Below are 18276 nucleotides of genomic sequence, written 5' to 3'. Positions count from 1 at the left end.
CCTATTTATCTATGCATCCATGCATGTCAGCCTGACCGACCATGATGCTGTGAGAATACATAGTACATGTGTACTATGTGGAGTGTCCTGTGTAGTGTGCAGGGGGCGCCAGATTCAGGATTTCTGGCGCACAGTCTTCATGAATCTGGTGCCCCCTGCACTGCTTTGACAGACCGCACCAACTTTTTTTGGTGCACTTTTAACATGGGGCGTATGACACATTTCAATTGGATCAGTAATGCAGGGACTATTTGAGCACAGCAAGTGGAAGGAGACTGAAGGCTGAGCACTCTGTAGCACTGAGTTGTGCAATAACTGCCGCTGTCAGTGCTGTGCATGTGCCTGGCCAGGCCCCTCCCACATCTGCTTCTGTGTGGAGCAGAATAGAGGCGGAACAAGCATCATAATAACAAATAGAAAGGAATCTTTAATTCCAGGTAACCTTTACAAATAGATTTTTGAAATATTTTAACCTCTGACAGCTTTTTGTAGTCAATTGTTTCGTGGCATAACCCCTTTAATTCTTTCCACTGAACAGCAGAAGAATATTTGAGTCTTTCCACCATTGTTTTGTCACTTCCAGGTAAAAGAAGAATTCTCCTGACGTCTAAAAAGTGCCATTCTTTTTTTCTTGTCAATTTCGGATTTCGACAGAATGTAGGTAGAATAATTTCCTGGTTTAAATGGAAGCTTGAGGAAACCTTTGGAACAAAATAGTTATCAAGCATTAGTGTTACTCTGTCTTCAGATACTTTCAGGTATGGTTCTTTGATAGACAATGCTTGCATCTCCCCCAAACGCCTAGCTGATATTACGGCGATAAGAAATGTTATCTTTAAAAGGGAACCTACCACCACAAATCTACCTATAAAGAGGTAGATCGGGTGGTAGGTGGATCAACGGGAGGTGAGGATAGCCCTTTTAAGGGCTAATCCTCACGTCCCCGCACTTCTTTAGTAACTTTTATTTGACTTTTATGGAAATTTTATTATGCGGCTACTGGGGCGTCGAGTAGCCGCATCTGAGGTTACACGAGGCGGCTTCTCCACGCCCCGGTAGCCACTTTACCCCTCCTACTCACCATCTTCCCATGCACAGACGGCAGGATCGTCGGACGAGGGCGCGCAGCTACGAGCAGCTGCGCGCCCTCATCCGACGATCCTGCCGTCTGTGCATGCGCAGAACAGCAGGCCCGTGCCTGTGCAAACCCGGCTTCGGAGCAGTGACCGCGCAGGCGCGGGCCTGCTGTTCTGCGCATGCGCAGACGGCAGGATCGTCGGAAGAGGGTGCGCAGCTATGAGCAGCTGCGCGCCGAAGATGGTGAGTAGGAGGGGGTAAAGTGGCTACCGGGCGTGGAGTAGCCGCGCCATGTAACCTCAGATGCGGCTACTCCACGCCCCAGTAGCCGCATAATAAAATTACCATAAAAGTCAAATAAAAGTTAGTAAAGATCTTAAAAGGGCTATCCTCACTTCCCATTGATCCACCTACCACCCGATCTACCTTTATAGGTAGATTTGTGGTGGTAGGTTCCCTTCAAAAATATTAGAGAATTAACATTTAGAATCTAAGGGCTCTAACAGAGGACCAGTTCGATAATTCAAGACAATAGACAAGTCCCAGTTTGGGACAGCTATTTATATGGTAGGTTTAAGTCTGGAAGTAGCTTTTATAAAACCTCCTTACCCATTAATGATCCACCAGAGAACTATCAAAGAATGCACTCAATGCAGGTATCTGGACCTTCAGGGAGCTATTTTTAGGCCTTTGTCGAAACCTGCTTGGAGGAAATTTAATACCTGGGAGATATTGGGAGAGCTCTGATTAGTAATCTTATGTCCACAGAATGAAACAAACTTATTCCAGATGCGAGTGTAAATGGTCTGAGTAACAGGTTTTCGACCTGCCTTTAAAGTAGATATGACCTTGTGAGATAAGCCTTTGATTTTTTAGCAATTCCCCTTCAGGATCCAAGCCGACAACTGGAGAGCCTGGGGATTTGGCTACAGTACTGCTCCCTGGTACTGTTTCCTGGACAATACTGGTCCCTGGAGAGACTGAAATCATATCTTCTTTGGCCAGAAGGGTACCACTAGAATTACTTTTGCCCTCTCTGGATCTTATGCACCACTTTCGGAATTACAGGAATTGGTGGAAAGGCATACATTAAATGTTGCACTCTAAGGATGGCTAAAGGCATCTAGTTAGTCCATAGGCGTTGAACCGTCTAGCAAGAAGAAAGATTTTGGATTTAGAATTTGTTTGGGTTGAAAACAGGTCTATTTCCAAGACTCCCAATCTTTGGGTTAGATATTCGAAGACCACGTTGTTCAAGCACCATTCGTTCTGGTGAGGTAGTCTGCCATTGTATTTTCTTCTTTCAGCTGGACTGAAGATTTTCTCTGATAGGAGGTCGAGATTCTTGGTGCTCCCTTGGTGGCGTAGATAGGCCACTATGGTAACGTTGTCTAAATATATATTCTCACATGACGAGATTTCATTAGATCAGGGCTTCCCATACGGCTCTCAACTCTCGATAATTGGAAGAGCGAATCTGTATGGATACAGGGCCATTTCCCTTGGGTAAGGGATCCTTCAAAATTTGCTCCCCATCTGGACAAACTTGCGTCCATCTGGACTGACAGAGGCCATGGATGCCATGCTACCCTTTTTTCCAGGTTCTCCTGGTGTGTCCACCATGCTAAGATCCCCTCGATCTCTGCAGGGATTTATATCTTCCCATCCAGATGAGCTGGGTCTTTGTCCCACATGGAGAGGATCGAATTTTGTATTCTGCGAGTATGGGCTTGACTCCACTGTACTGCTTGGATACATGCCGTCAACTGGCCTGGTAACTTAATTACATTCCTTATAGAACAACTTCAGAAATAATTTCACTTCCTGAACAATTTTCAACCTTTTCTCCTGTGGAAAGAAGAACATTTGGAGCGATTAATTCAGAGACGCCTAGGAATGCAATAATCCTGCTGGGATCCAGATTTCATTTTTTCCAATTTATGATCCAGCCTAGTTGTCTGAGAATAGTAATTGTAAAGTTGGATTAGCTCCTGTTCGGATCCTGACATAATCAATAGATCGTCCAGATATGGTACTATACGGTACGATAATTTTTGAAAACGTCCTTGGAGCTAACGAAAGTCCGAAGGGAAGAGTCTTGTATTGAAAATGGTATATTAGTCCCTCTGGGTTGAGAACCACAACCCTGAGGAATTTTTTGGATGCTTTGTATCTCAGAATGTGATAATAGGCATCCTGCAAGTCGATTGTACACATGAATGCCCCAAGAGGGATTTGAGTAATAGCTGAACTTCCTGTATAGGATGTACTGATTTAGACCTTTCAAGTTGCATATCATCCCGATTGAACCGTTGGGTTTTTATTAGGAATAATGGAGAATAACGACCTACCTTTATCTGAGATGTTGAAATAGGGATGATGACATCCAGTTTTAAAATTTATGCATCTCTGTCCACAACTGGAGAGCAAGTTCTGCTGATGGTTTTCTGGTGAGAAAGAATTTTTGAGGAGGAAGGGATGGTCATTTCCAACCTGTAACAGTCTTTCAGCACTGTCAGAATTCAAGGATTCTGTGTAATGTTTGTCCACTGCTGGTGGAATTTCAGGAGTCTTCCCCCCCCCCCCCACTCTGGCGTCATTATCTGTATGATGAAGGTAGTGTTGCTGGAGCCAAGGAGGAAGCCCCTTCCTCGTCACCCTTTGGGGTAGCTCCATTAACCCTGCCCGAAAGGGCTGTTTCTTCTTTTTTCCTATCAGCTGACTTCTAAAGGATGGCATCCAACTCCTGTCCGAAGAGGTATTCTCCTTGAAAGGGAAAGGCCACACAACTTAGAAAGGCCACTCAGCCAAAGCGTTCTTCTTGCTGGATTGTAAAGTTCTCCCTCTTTTGTGCCGAATCTTACACCTTCTGCTGAGGTGTCTGCGACAAAGGCGGTTTCTAAGAGAACTCCTCTTGGTTTACCATCCTTGATATGATTTTCTAGATCAGACAACCAGAAAAACAGGGTGTGTCACTGGCGGCCCCATAGAGTGCATTGCCGCCATTTTGTTGAAGTCTGGGTGTAGTTAACCTAACGAAGTTGCGGACAGAGCCGGAACCCTCGGCCAGAAATGCCGACAAGGGAAGGGTCGTCTGCACAGATCGCTGTCCTGCCTGGAGGGGTAAGAGGCAAGACCCCCGCACTTTCCCATTGAATGGAAGGACCAGAGGAGATTTCTCTACTCCCTGCCCTGTGTAGAGACCGGAAGTTTAGATGCAGGGGGTGGGTATTTAACTTCTCTGCTTCCTGTCCCTATAGAGGTCAAGGGGTTATCCTCCAAGTGGGACCATCATTACAGTCTTCCCTTAGTTCCTGAAAATTTGCACTCCTAAAGTTTAGAGTGTTGGTTGTCCCTCCACTAACGCTCTTCGTAATATCATTGATTTTGTATTTTGCTTTACTATCACTATTACCCAGGTTGCCCCAACCTGTAATTTTGATAACCTAACCAACAGATCTGATAGGGCAGTGATGGCGAACCTTTTAGAGCCCGAGTGCCCAAACTTCAACCAAAAGCCACTTATTTATTGCAAAGTGCCAGGGCAGCAAATTAAGCAGTAATTTATTTCTCCTCGTTCTTTGACAACTTTTAATTGTTCAGCCTCCTAAAGACACAAATGCATTTTAAAGGAGGAGGGCAAATTCCCCTATCATTGTAGGAAGATTCTATAGGAGTCCTGTCTGGTGAACTTCATGCTGGGGTGATGACCTGGGTGCCCACAGAGAGTGCTCCGAGTGCTGCCTCTGGCACCAGTGCCATAGGTTCGTCACCACTGTGATAGGGTAAGGTCCAGCAGTGCCCCCCCCCCCTCTCTTGTTGGCTCCAGGACTAGTTGCGACAGGTAATTGTTTCTGCCCACAGTCAATCTGGGTAATTGAAGCCGCATCCATTTCACTTATCAGCATTTCCTCTGCTGCCTCCATTATATTTGGAGCCTTATAACAAACCCCAGTAATATTTTACACACACACACAGTACTTTTATATAAAAGTGGAGTGAAGAATATAGCACAAATTTTTCTGAAAACTTGCCTTATAGTCCTAGTATACACTGCTATTGAAATACTTTATATTCTACAAAAAAAAAAAAAAAAAAAAAAAAAATAGTGTTGTCTTTATTCTATGGGTGAGGTTTTATAGTACGAATGGCCAGAGGGGGGGTTAAAAAAGCTAAAAATCAGAAACAAGAATAAGAGAATTTAAACTAGTAAAAAAACTAATAAAGAGTCAAAATTTCATTAGCTATTAAACACCCCTCTAAATAATGTGCCACAAAAGTGGAATAATAATTCAATAATAATATGAAACACCCATAAGTCCAAATTACAAAAATGTTTATATTTTATAGCCTGTAAAACGTGACAATGCAAATCTGCTCTGAATGGTGATCCTTCCATTCTACACCTGGCAGTGTGCCCATACAGCAGCTTACCAACACATATGGGGGGAGAGACTCATACCCAGGAGAAATCGGGCATCAAACTAAATGAAAGTTGTGTTTAAAATTAAAAAAACAAAAAAAAAAAAAAACTCAAAACAAAAACAACATGGTAGGAGCCGCTTACTAAAGCAGTACCCCACATAAAGCAGTGTTAAACTGCTAGTTTTTTTGGAAACCTGCTGTGCCATACTCTGATGCCGACTTGCATTCAACACAGCAGAGAGGATAGAAGACCGAAGAGAAGTCGCAGAAATGGGAGCATCGGGGACTGCCGGAAGGAGAGTACGTAAATATTTATTTATTTTGTGCTGGGCAAACAGGGGGCGGGCTGCCCATATACTGGGAGGCTGTGATGCAATAATATTCAAGTATATATGGTAATTTACAAGGTTTTACTGTTATTTAACCCCTTACCGACATGTGACGTAATAGTACGTCACATGTCGGGTCCCGGTACATGGAGAGGGCTCGCGAGCCGAGCCCTCTCCATAGCCGGTAAGTCTTTGCTGCATATTGCAGCAAAGGCTTACCGGTAACACCCACGATCGGTGCCGTCTTTCCGTCGCCATGGTAGCTTCGGGTCTCACGAAGACCCGAAGCTACTTCGGGTTAACCCATTTATTACCATGTGCTGTCAGCACATGGTAATGTATGAGTAGTAAAATCCCCATATACTGCCATACTGTAGTATGGCAGTATATGATAGGATCGTACAGACACCCTAGGGTTAAAGTACCCTAGGGAGTCTAAAAAGTATTAAAAAAAAAAAAAATTCAAATCACCCCCCTTCCATAGAATTGATATAAACATAAATAAACAGTAAAAATCATAAACACATTAGGTATTGCCGTGTCCGAAAATGCCCGATCAAAATATGATAATGGTTTTTCACTGCGTTTAACCCCGTAACGGAAAATCGCGCCCAAAGTCGAAAATTGCACTTTTTTGCCATTTAAAAAATGTAAAATTCTATAAAAAGTGATCAAAAGGTCGTACAGTCCTAAAAACTATAACATTGTAAACGTCATCAAAATCCGCAAAAATCGACACCACCCACAGCTCCATACACCAAAGTAAGAAAAAGTTATTAACCCCAGAAGATTGCAGAATCCCCCCAAAAAAAATTGTGTACAGGTTTTAATTTTTTTATATGTATGAAAACATAAAACATACAAATTTGGTATCCCTGTAATCAGAGGTCGCGATAACGCCTCTACACGCGTCATAGACGCGTTTAGAGGCTGAATTACTCCCCCAAAAAATCACCAAGCATATTAATACGCTTGGTGATTTTCCTGTGAGCTGCCGCTTCCAAGCGGTGACACTGCCGGCTGCGATCCTGCAAGTTATTCTCTGCAGGATCGCAGCGCTGAGTGGCTGGAGGCAGGACGTGGGGGCAGAGCCGAGCGAGGGGTGGGGGCAGAGCCGAGCGAGGGGTGGGGGCAGAGCCTATGTGACAGCCCGATCGTGTACTGTGACAGGGGACTGATAATAATCGGCCCCCTGTCACAGCAGCCCCTGTATACAGTGAGGCTGCAGGGAAGGTGCTGTGCATCCTCTCTGCATGTCTCTGTATACAAATCACTGATGATAGTGATCCAATGGGCTCTTACCATTAGATCACTGTTATCTGTCATCTATATAAAAGAAAAGCAGGGAACACATATATTATGTGTTCCTCCCTAAATGTGCCCCTGTATAATGAAAAAAAAAAAAAAAAAAAAAAAAAAAAAAAAAAAAAAAGGGTTATGTTCCCAAACCGCAGAAACCGAATTAAATAAAATTTCAGCAACATCAGCCCCGGACTGGTCTGGGGGCCGCCGTCAGCCATAGTCCGCTGGGTAGACAATAAGGCTGCATTCACACAAACGTATGCCCGCTAGGCCGGAGCCAGGCAGGCGTACGTTCTGCACCATGGAGAGGAGGAGGAGGTGACCCCGACCCTCTCCATTGAAATGCATTGGGTACTGGCCGTAACACTGGGAAAGACATGTCATTTTCCCGTGTACTGTGCGGTATCACTCTGTGTGGCCATCTATTGGGGACATATGTACAGCCACAAGCTTGTGGTTTTACATACGTGCCCATATGGTAGTGTGAATGTAGCCTGAGGGCGCTGTACCACGTTGCGTTTGCAAACACAGACAAAACCGCGCCCACCGGGGCGGTCTGATAGCATCGGCGTTTCTATGGAAACGCCTGCGATCGGGAACGAGCCGCCGGTGCATTGCATTAATTTAACGCAAAACACAGGCGGCTCGTACCAGATCGCAGACGTTTCCATAGAAACGTTGATGCGATCGGACCGCGGACCGCCCCGGTGGCGCGGTTTTGTCTACGTTTGCAAACGCAACGTAGGACAGCGCCCTAAGGGTGAGGTTATTACATACGTTTTCAAACGCATCACAACAGCTGAGAAGAGATTTGCCTAATTATATTGCTGTCCACATTGCGTTGATGCATGCGTTTTGTTAACACAATATTGACAGCAATGTAATTATGCAAATCTCTTCTCAGCTGTTCTTATGTGTTTGAAAACGCCATATGTGAACACACCATAAAAATGTTGTGCACCACTTGTTTAATACATACTTGCTATTTGAGGGTGCATTCACACGATGCGTTGCGTTTTTGACACATTCCAAAGGCTTCAACCTTGATCACATGCTGAAGTAACATTGCGTTTCCATTGCATTTGCTAAAACGCAGTGTTACTTCAACATGTGAAGCCTTTGGATGCGCCAAAATGCATAAAAATGTGTGCATGCTCCCTAAAGGGGTTTTCCTGAGAATTCAAATTAGACCCTATCCCGTGGATAGGGCCCAACTTGAATTTGTGGGAAAACCCTTTTAAAGGGGTATTCCGGGAATATGAACGTCTGACACAAAAACCCCTGATGATATAAATAAATAAATACAACAATACTCAATGTCATTAGTCACAAAACGGAGCTAAAATAATATGATTTACAAAATTTATGGCCTCTCTAAAGTAGGTGGAGTTATCACTAAGATGGCCGCCACTGGAAACTACAAGTTCCATGATCCTTTAGTTCTCAGTAACTCCTCCTACCACTTATGCTCTGCTAACAGTGATGATGTAACAGGTTTTCTTGCTCTGTTACCATAGTAATGATGTGTAACTGCCATCACCACAACACTGACCATACTGGATGCACTGCAACCAACCGACTACAGCCAAACGTAGTGGTGATCACATGACCCTGCCCAGGCAGGTACAGGACATGTGATGTGAACATGTGACCAGCGGCCATCTTCTTTTCTGCGACGGACCGTGCGGAGGAAATTAACGGACTGATTAAAGGGCCAGTAGCATTTTAATTCTTCACTACAGTCTATGTCACCAGCATTTTCTGCTAAGGGGAGCAAAATTTTAAATAACAACTAATTACACATTAGCTTATATTTTGAGTGCCCACTTGTATATGAATTATGCTGATTCCTGGAATACCCCTTTAAGCACAGAAAACAGGAGCTGTAACTTTTTCCTTGTATTAATAGATGTCTCTTAACACTATATATACGCCTTGGAGTTATACATTTATTAGTGAAAATTTCGTACTCCTCCTGGGTTAAAAATACTCCTCAAAAATTGTGAGAGGAGTATTATTACCCTTCTGGAAAAATGTTAGTGCGACCTCTGCCTGTAATCGTACCGACCCAAAGAATAAAGTAGACATGTCTTTTGGGGTGCCCACAAGAATACGGCACAAATGCGTTTTTTTACCAATTTCACTGCATTTGGAATTTTTTTCCCGCTTCCCGGTACACGGCATGGAATATTAAATACCACCATTTTGAAGTGTGATTTGTTACGCAGAAAATAAGCCATCACACAGCTCTGTACATGGAAAAATAAAAAAAAAAAAGTTACAGATTTTTGAATGTGGGGAGTGAAAAATGAAAACAGAAAATCGAAAAAGGGCCGCGGTGGGACGGGGTTAATCCTCTCAAAATCACTTAAAACTAGTAGTATGAGTAGTAGGAGTAGTATGAAATGCATAAAAAGTTATGCCGATATAAAGCAGACATTAGGGAAAAAAGTAAGTTAGTTAAAGAAACTTGTGTACTATAAGTTCCTGAAGGAAAAAAAAAAAAAAAAAAAAAAAAAAAAAAAAAAGGGGGGGGGCGAATTAGTACTCACCCATAATTCGGTTTCAATCTAGTCCTCCATGACAGCCCACTTGGAGGATGCCCCGTGACCTCTGTAGGGACAGGAAGAAGAGGTTAAATGCCTCCCACCTGCATCCTCCCACCAGTGACTACTAAATAACTACATCAGTGGAAGACGCAACACAAATTTATTTAGTATGTTTAGAGTCACATACATAAAATAACAGAATTTAAGGGAGGGAAAATATGTAGGCCGTCATTGAAGCCTAGATGGAAAAAGAATTAGCGGCGAGTACCAATTCACCATTTCCATAACGTCCCCCATGACGGCCCACTTGGAGATCTACAAAATAAGTAAAGAGATTAGGGTGGGACCACAGCCTGAAGAACTTTCCTTCTGAAGGAAAGGTCCTGGGAACTGGCAAGTCCCAAAGATAGTGCTTAATAAACGTAGAGGGAGAAGCCCAAGTGGCAGCTTTGCAAATCTGTTCCAGGGAAGCGTCCCTTCTTTACACCCAGGAAGCTGAAATGCCTCTAGTAGAATGGGCTTTCAGGTTATGAAACCTTTTCCTTGTTCCATATAGCAAGTGGCGATAACCATTCTTAACCACCTTGTTATTGAAGTCTTGGACGCTTTCTTCCCTTTGTTTTTCCCCTGAAACTGAACAAACATGATCTTTGTGCCAGGCGTCTGTGGCTTATAAATAGGCTAAGACGTAACGCCAAGAGGCTTTTTTGCTTGAAGAGGGGTTCTTGCAGAAGGATGGAAAGTTTACCCAGGGTAAGCTCCCTTGCAGCCTATAGACTTGTCTTGTCCTTCCCCACTACAAGAAGATAGTCTAAGTAGGGGATAATGAATAGATTCTGCAGCCTTAAGGCGGCCACTACTTCCACCATAATTTTGGTAAAAATTCTTGGGGCTGAAGAGATACCAAAGGGAAGTGCTCGGAATTGAAAATGCAGAATTGAGCACTCTGGAGAGTGTATCAAGAACCTGAGACATCCGAGATGAGGGGTGAATTGGGACATGATAGTAGGCGTCCCGGAGATCTATTGTGCACATACAGGAATTTGTGTGAATAAGCTGAGTAGCAGATCTTACCGACTTCATCTGGAATATCCTGTAGGTGATGTAGTTGTTTAGAAGGTTCAAGTGTATGATCAGGCGTTTCGAACAGTTTGGCTTCTTGATCAGGAACAGAGGAGAGTAGAACCCCAACTTCTCTTGATTGCGAGAAACTAGAACCACCACTCCTGAGTGGATGAGATGTGAGACCTCCTGCCAAATGAGAGAGTGAGTGGAGAGAGAAGCAAAGGATGAGGGAGGGATAAATCTCGGGGGGGGGGGGGGGCAGTTGAATTCTATCCTGCATCCCGATTGTAAAATATTCAAGACCCAAGGATTAGCGGTGATATTTGACCACTGGGAAGCAAACCCAAGAAGTTGCCCCCCACCCCCACCCTGGCGTCACTGTTTCTTGATTCCAGCACCTTCAGGGTTGGAGAAGTGGAAGCCTCTTCCTCCCATGGTAGCTCCAGCGACCTTATTTACCTTTCCCACAAAAGGACTCTAGGTGTTCTTGAAAGGACAAAATGGAATCTTCTTAGTAACCGCCTTAGGCTCTGGAAATCCCTTCTCCAGGATGGCGTCTAATTCTGGACCGAAGACAAAGGATCCTGAGAAAGGGATACTACAAAGTTTAGTCTTAGAGCGAATATCTCCACCCCATTGATTCAGCCACAAGGCCCATCTAGTTGCATTAATTAGGGCACCTTCCTTAGCTGCAAATCGGTTACCTTCTTCTGTAGGGTCAGCGAGAAATGCGGTGGTTGATCTTAGTAGCGGAACACTCTCCAACAGAGCATCACCAGGGGTGCCTTCACGGATATGGGATTTTCCCAGCCAAAAGTAGAGTGTTCTTGCCGGTATGTGGTGGACAGATTTGATTTGAGGCTACACATTGAAGTCTCCCAAGCCTTTTTCAAAAGGGCCTCTGACTTCCTAACCATCAGATCTCTAAGTTGAGCGGAGTCCTCGAAGGGGAGGTCCATCTTCTTGGTGACCTTAGTCATCTGGACATCTACTTTTGGGAAGGAATCCCAATCCTTGGACTATTCCTAGTCAAAGACTAGACATTTCATAAAATTTTTTTTATATTTTTTTTAAGAGATGGCGATCTTTTTCTCAGGATCCTTCCATTCCTCCCAGATTAACCCTTTAAGGGTATCATTGACAGGGAAAACAATGCTTCTTGGCTTTCAAGCCAAAACTCATCTTCACGGGACAAAGTAGGGATCTCAACCTCTAAATCTAGAGAGTCTTTCACATAGCCTTCAGACGGTTATCAAGCTTGCCATACAGCAACACTCACGTGAACCGGCGCGTGGAGTAGGCCCAAGTCTGCCTCATCAGCCATTATTGTCTGGGACGGCCAGGAAACAACATAAGCAGCATAAACCTCAGATCAACACAACTACCCGACATTTGGAGGTTTAAATACCTTAATAGGGAGCCCATCCCCCTTTGCAGGTGGCCACCATCGGCGTTCCATTGATGCTCCGCATCACTTCCGGTCACAACTGGAAGTAGTCATCGGAACACAAGGGATGCCTGGGAAATGTAGTGGCGGCAGATTGCGAGTCCTCGCTAAGGCCGCAACCCGCCCATCCGAGAGGATGGATGCCGGACTGAAGATGATCCAGGAAAGACCCGCAGGAAAATGCACCAACCGAGGACTGATCCGTAAGGCAACTCCGACCGCAGCCAGCATAACCCCAGGTGAGGAAAAAAAAAAAAAAAAAAAGATGAAAAAAAATAACACCCCCCCCCCCTTAGGAGGAGAGAGACCCGCTCTTAACCTGACCCCTGTAGGGACAGGTAGAACACCGGCAGGAGGCCTTTGAAGGGAACCTTTCACCAGGAACCTCATTTTTCACTAAAGACAGATTGTAAAAGCCCATGACACCAGCAGTGCAAATCTGCCTGTCTGCTTTTTCTAAGCATTTGCATTGCTATATAATTGTGTGTTATAACTTACTCTTGCACCCTGACAAAAACCTGGGGTAGTCACAGGGGCTGGACTTTGGTTTGGATGCATTTCAAAAAACAACATGTGACCTGTTTGAGCTGCAGGCTGTCCTCCATGTTTGTGCTCCTGTCCCTCCCCCACTGATTTCAGGTTGACCAGACTGACCTCTGAGAAGGAGCAGGAGGTGGAGCTAGACATGAGCACAACGGTGGGGGCCAAGCTCTGAGGATTGGGTTGTTATTTGAAATGCATGCAAACCAAAGTCCAGCCCCAGTGACTACCCCAGGATTTTGTCAGGGAGCAAGAGTAAGTTATAACACACAATTATATTGTAATGCAAATGCTTAGAAAAGGCAGAAAGGCATGTTTGCACTGCTGGTGTGAAGGGCTTCTGCAACCCGTCTTTAGTGAAAAATGAGGTCCCTGGTGACAGGTTCCCTTTAACCTCTTCTTCCTGCCCTACAGAGGTCAAGGGGCATCCTCCAAGTGAGCTGTCATGGGGGACGTTATGGAAATTTGATCATAACCAGTGGTATGGTATATCCTATAATAACAGGCCAAATAAAAAAATAAATAAATAAGGCTTGGTCCTAAAGCCCTAAAAATGGCTTAGTCATGAAGGGGTTAAGTTTTGAGAAATTCTTGAAGGGTATACCTAGCTTTTTTTTTTATCCACCTTTCAGCCAACTTTGTCTCCTCTGGTTCAGAAATATTTTAAATTCTCTGGACACAACCTTTTCTCAGACTCAGTCTGACTTTAATTTTCCTGTGTACAGTGCTCTGTGAGAGCTTATTTTATGCCTAACAAATTTATTTCCCAGCGAAGTTATTTATTATTCCATGACGTGTACTGTGTGGCTGGAAACATTTCAAATGTGACAAAAGAAAATTGAAAAAGCGCATTTGCGTCATTTTACTTGTGGGCTCAGATTTAACGGCTTTCACTGTGCGCTCAAAAAACAAGTCTGTTTAATCTTTGGTCAAAAAGTGTCATTTTCAACTTCGGGCGCGATATTCCGTTACAGGGTTAAACAGTGAAAAAAGGTTATTATATTTTGATATATCGGGCATTTTCGGACTAGTCGATACCCAATGTGTATATGATTTTTACTGTTTATTTATATCCGTTCTAGGGAAAGAGGGGTGATTTACTTTAACCCTAGGTTGTCTGCACGATCCTGTCATATACTGCCATACTACAGTATGGCAGTACAGGCAGTCCTCGGGTTACATACAAGATAGGGTCTGTAGGTTTGTTCTTAAGTTGAATTTGTACGCAAGTCGAAACTGTATATTTTATTGTAATCCCAGTCAGAACTTTTTTGGCCTCTGTGACAATTGGGTTTTAAAAATGTTGGGTTGTCATAAGAATTAGGATTAACACTAAAGCTTCATTACAGACACCAGTGATAACTGTTATAGCTGTTTATTGTAGCCTAGGACTAAAGGACAATAAATTACCAATATCCAGAGGTCCGTTTGTAATTAGGGGTCGTCTGTAAGTCGAGTGTTCTTAAGTAGGGGACCGCCTGTATATGGGGATTTTACTCCTCATTCATTACAATTTGCTGACATTGTAATGAATGGGTTAACCCGAAAATGCCTCAGGTCTTCGGAAAACCCGAGGCTGCCATGGCGACAGATTGCCGTTCCCCGATAAAGTCAAGGGGAGCAACGATCCTCAGAAAGATGTCGGCGGCATCTTTTTGAAGCCACCAGCAGCTTCGCAGGTGGCGATCAGCAGGAAAATACCCGTGATCGGTGCTGCTACCGATCGCAGGCGTTACCGGTAAGACTTACCGGCTATGGAAAGGGCTCAGCCCGTGAGCCCTCTACATGCACCCGGCATGTGACATAGTATTGAGTCAGGTCGGTAAGGGGTTAATTGCTGGAGATTCTCCATCAAAGCTGCTAAGGTGGAATTCTCCTCCCCCACCTTGTGCAATTTCCAGTTGAGTTACGCTGAATAATTACATAAGCAGACTAAATGCATGGAATATAAATGTAGTAACAAATGCTTCTATTGAGGCTTTCATTTTTCAAACATAACTGCCATGAAAAAAAAAAAAAAAACCCCACACAAACCAAAAACACTTAAGGCAATAGTGTCAACTGCGTAGAAACAGTATGAATACAAATTTTTATCAAACCTTCACAAGGTACATCATACAGACTAAGAAAGACACAACCAATGTTGAGCACAGTGGCTTAACTACAACCGTAGCAGCTGCTACGAGACCCGTGGGGTTAAGGGGCCCGGGGATGCACTGTCCCTGCAGTGTTTTGCCACAGACTGTGGTAAGTGGTCTGGGGATGCATGCCCCCTCCACTCCTAAACCTGAGCCCGCCCACCTCCCTCCTGAGCCACCACCACCGCCCATCCCCCTACATGGCGTACCACCGCCAAGTCGACAACTCACCCCCCTGAACACCCACCTGACGCCACAGCTGGTCACCCATTCAGCCCCCAAATATCCTAAAAAGGTGTGTGTATATGTATATACATGCTTATATACAAATAAGCATATATGGGCACATAAATATATGCATATATTTATGTATGTGTGTTTTTGTATATGCTGTGTATATGGTATGTATATACTGAATGTCTGTATTTCCCCTATGTGTGTGGGTATATGCTGTATATTCTGAATATTTTGCTGTATGTGTACATTCTGTATGTACACTCACCGGCCACTTTATTAGGTACACCTGTCCAACTGTTCGTTAACACTTAATTTCTAATCAGCCAATCACATGGCGGCAACTCAGTGCATTTAGGCATGTAGACATGGCCAAGACAATCTCCTGCAGTTCAAACCGAGCATCAGTATGGGGAAGAAAGGTGATATGAGTGCCTTTGAACGTGGCACTTGTTGGTGCCAGAGGTCAAAGGAGAATGGGCAGACCCCGTTACAACCAAGGTAGGCAGTAGAGCATCTCTGAACGCTACAATTTGCACAAGCTCATCGAAACTGGACAGCAGAAGGTTGGAAAAACGTTGCCTGGTCTGATGAGTCTCGATTTCTGCTGCGACATTCGGATGGTAGGGTCAGAATTTGGCGTCAACAACATGAAAGCATGGATCCATCCTGCCTTGTATCAACGGTTCAGACTGGTGGTGGTGGTGTCATGGAGTGGGGAATATTGTCTTTCGCACTCTTTGGGCCCCTTGGTACCAATTGAGCATCGTTGCAACGCCAGCCTACCTGAGTATTGTTGCTGACCATGTCCATCCCTTTATGACCACAATGTACCCAACATCTGATGGCTACTTTCAGCAGGATAATGCGCCATGTCATAAAGCTGGAATCATCTCAGACTGGTTTCTTGAACATGACAATGAGCGCACTGTACTCAAATGGCCTCCACAGTCACCAGATCTCAATCCAATAGAGCATCTTTGGGACGTGGTGGAACGGGAGATACGCATCATGGATGTGCAGCCGACAAATGTGCGGCAACTGTGTGATGCCATCATGTCAATATGGACCAAAATCTTTGAGGAATGCTTCCAGCACCTTGTTGAATCTATGCCATGAAGAATTGAGGCAGTTCTGAAGGCAAAAGGGGGTCCAACCCGTTACTAGCATGGTGTACCTAATAAAGTGGCTGGTGAGTGTATATGCAGCATGTGTGTATATGGTGTTTTTATACTACATGTATGTGTATATATGGTCAGTATATGTGTGATGTGTATATACTGTATGAGTGAATATACTCTGTATTAGTGTATAAATGTATATGAGTGCATAAGTGTATATAAAAAAGTGTATACTTGTATGTACAGGCAGTCCTCGGGTTACATACAAGATAGGGTCTGTAGGATTGTTCTTAAGTTGAATTTGTATGTAAGTCGGAACTGTATGTTTTATAATTGTAATTCAAGCCAGAACTTTTTTGCTCTGTGACAATTGGATTTTAAAAATGTTGAGTTGTCATAAGAATCAGGATTAACACTAAAGCTTCATTACAGACACCTGGGGGAGTACTAAAAATGGGTCTCCTGGTGACAGGTTCCCTTTAAAGGGCATCTACCACCTGGATGAATGACTGTATGCAAATGAAACTAAGGGGCTCCAGGCTCCATAGGTGTTAGTGGAGCCTGGAACCCCTCAGGTTCATTTCCATACAGTCTTTGATCCCAGTGGTAGATGTAGTTTGGCTAAAGTATGCGGACAAGATGTCCGGCACTCCAAGCTGCTAATTTTGCACGCCCTCGCCACCTTAGCAAAGACAAGTGGCGAGATGAAGAAGAGCGCAGGAGAGTATCAGATTTTTTTTTGTTTTTTTGTTAAGATCTTTTTAATGACTTTTATAAAGTGCTTTACTGGTACCCCATAATATTTACCATGTACCCTTTTATTAACAGTAATTCCATTGACAATATAATTGCTTAGTTTTAATCAAGTGTCATGTACAAATTAGGAGATAAGTGTAAAAAATATATTAAACCCCTGCAATAGTATATTTCCTGTGCTGCCTCTCCAAATGTTCCCCCAATCTGTTAAATTGCACACAACTACTGCAGCCAGAGGGGCAGTCCACAATTACTGTATTACTGGGAACTTGAAGAGTTAAGGTGATGGGCCAATAGCAAGATAAAACCAGTAATAAAACATAACATAGGAATTTTAATCATACAAAAAAATAAATACATGACTAAGAGTTGGATGCTACTATAACAATAGTTTTGTACATTCATATTTCTAAAAGCTTCTGCAGTGTAGAACAGAAACTCAGCTTTGTCCATATGATTAATACATATCTAAAATGGATTTGCTGATATATTTCAATACCCATCAAGCCTTCATTTTCATCTACACTGCACAGGAGAATGCTCACTTTCGTGGACACTAGAGAAAATACAACATTCTTGACTCGATACCACAAAAACTCAATTCCTTTACACGGCAACTAATTTGTCTCACCTCCAGGGCGATCAAGCTTCAATATATCCCTCAAATGCTGTGTGGCGTCTACATCGATATTAGAAGCCGTGGCCATTATGAATTTAACACACTCCCGCCTCGACAGAATAAAGCACGCAAATGCCGTTCACCAACCTATTATACTTCCGTTCTGTGCTCTACTTTTCTTCTCCCCCCTAGGAAACATGAATATTGCTGAATGGTTCCTGAGTTTTTCCTGGTAACATTATCGATGTGCGTCACCTGATAAAAGATCGGTTCCAAAATGTGCCTATATATTTAAGCCTGCTTTGGAAGGCTAAATGTATCTGTTAAAGTGTTCTGGAGTTTTCTATTTTTAATGCAATGTTGTTTCTGGATAAAATAGGATTTAGGAGTGCTTTAAGATATAGAGAGGGGGAGGGATCTAATACTACAAGGATATTAGGGTTCAGTTGTGATAAAATTCCACATTTTACATACCTCCCAACTTTTCAAAATAGAAAGAGGGGCATAAACCATACCCTTGGCCCTAGCCACGTCCCTTTCCGCTTATACATAAATTGACAATGATTGCTTTCTTTTAGGGTGCTGTCACACGGTGCGTTTTGGTAGCATTTTCATTGCGTTTGAAAACACATTAGAAAAGCTGAGGTGATTTGCCATATTACATTACTATTAAG

General features: G+C 43.5%; 1 protein-coding gene across 2 annotated transcripts in view; it reads right to left on the bottom strand.

Annotated features, from left to right (window-relative positions):
• The window catches only part of EDC4 (enhancer of mRNA decapping 4), a 688366-nt gene extending 670593 nt beyond the window's left edge, over positions 1–17773 (bottom strand). For both annotated transcript variants that reach the window (XM_072117764.1, XM_072117765.1), the window contains exon 1: positions 17615–17773. In XM_072117764.1, coding sequence (XP_071973865.1) covers positions 17615–17690 — 76 coding nt within the window. In that variant the 5' untranslated portion in view covers positions 17691–17773. The remainder of the gene's footprint in view (positions 1–17614) is intronic.
• Between the last annotated feature and the right edge of the window lie 503 nt (positions 17774–18276).

Source organism: Engystomops pustulosus, chromosome 7 (assembly GCF_040894005.1).
Source record: "Engystomops pustulosus chromosome 7, aEngPut4.maternal, whole genome shotgun sequence".
Taxonomy (NCBI): domain Eukaryota; kingdom Metazoa; phylum Chordata; class Amphibia; order Anura; family Leptodactylidae; genus Engystomops; species Engystomops pustulosus.
The sequence above is the reverse complement of the archived record's forward strand: the minus strand, read 5'-3'. Positions and strand labels throughout refer to the sequence as shown.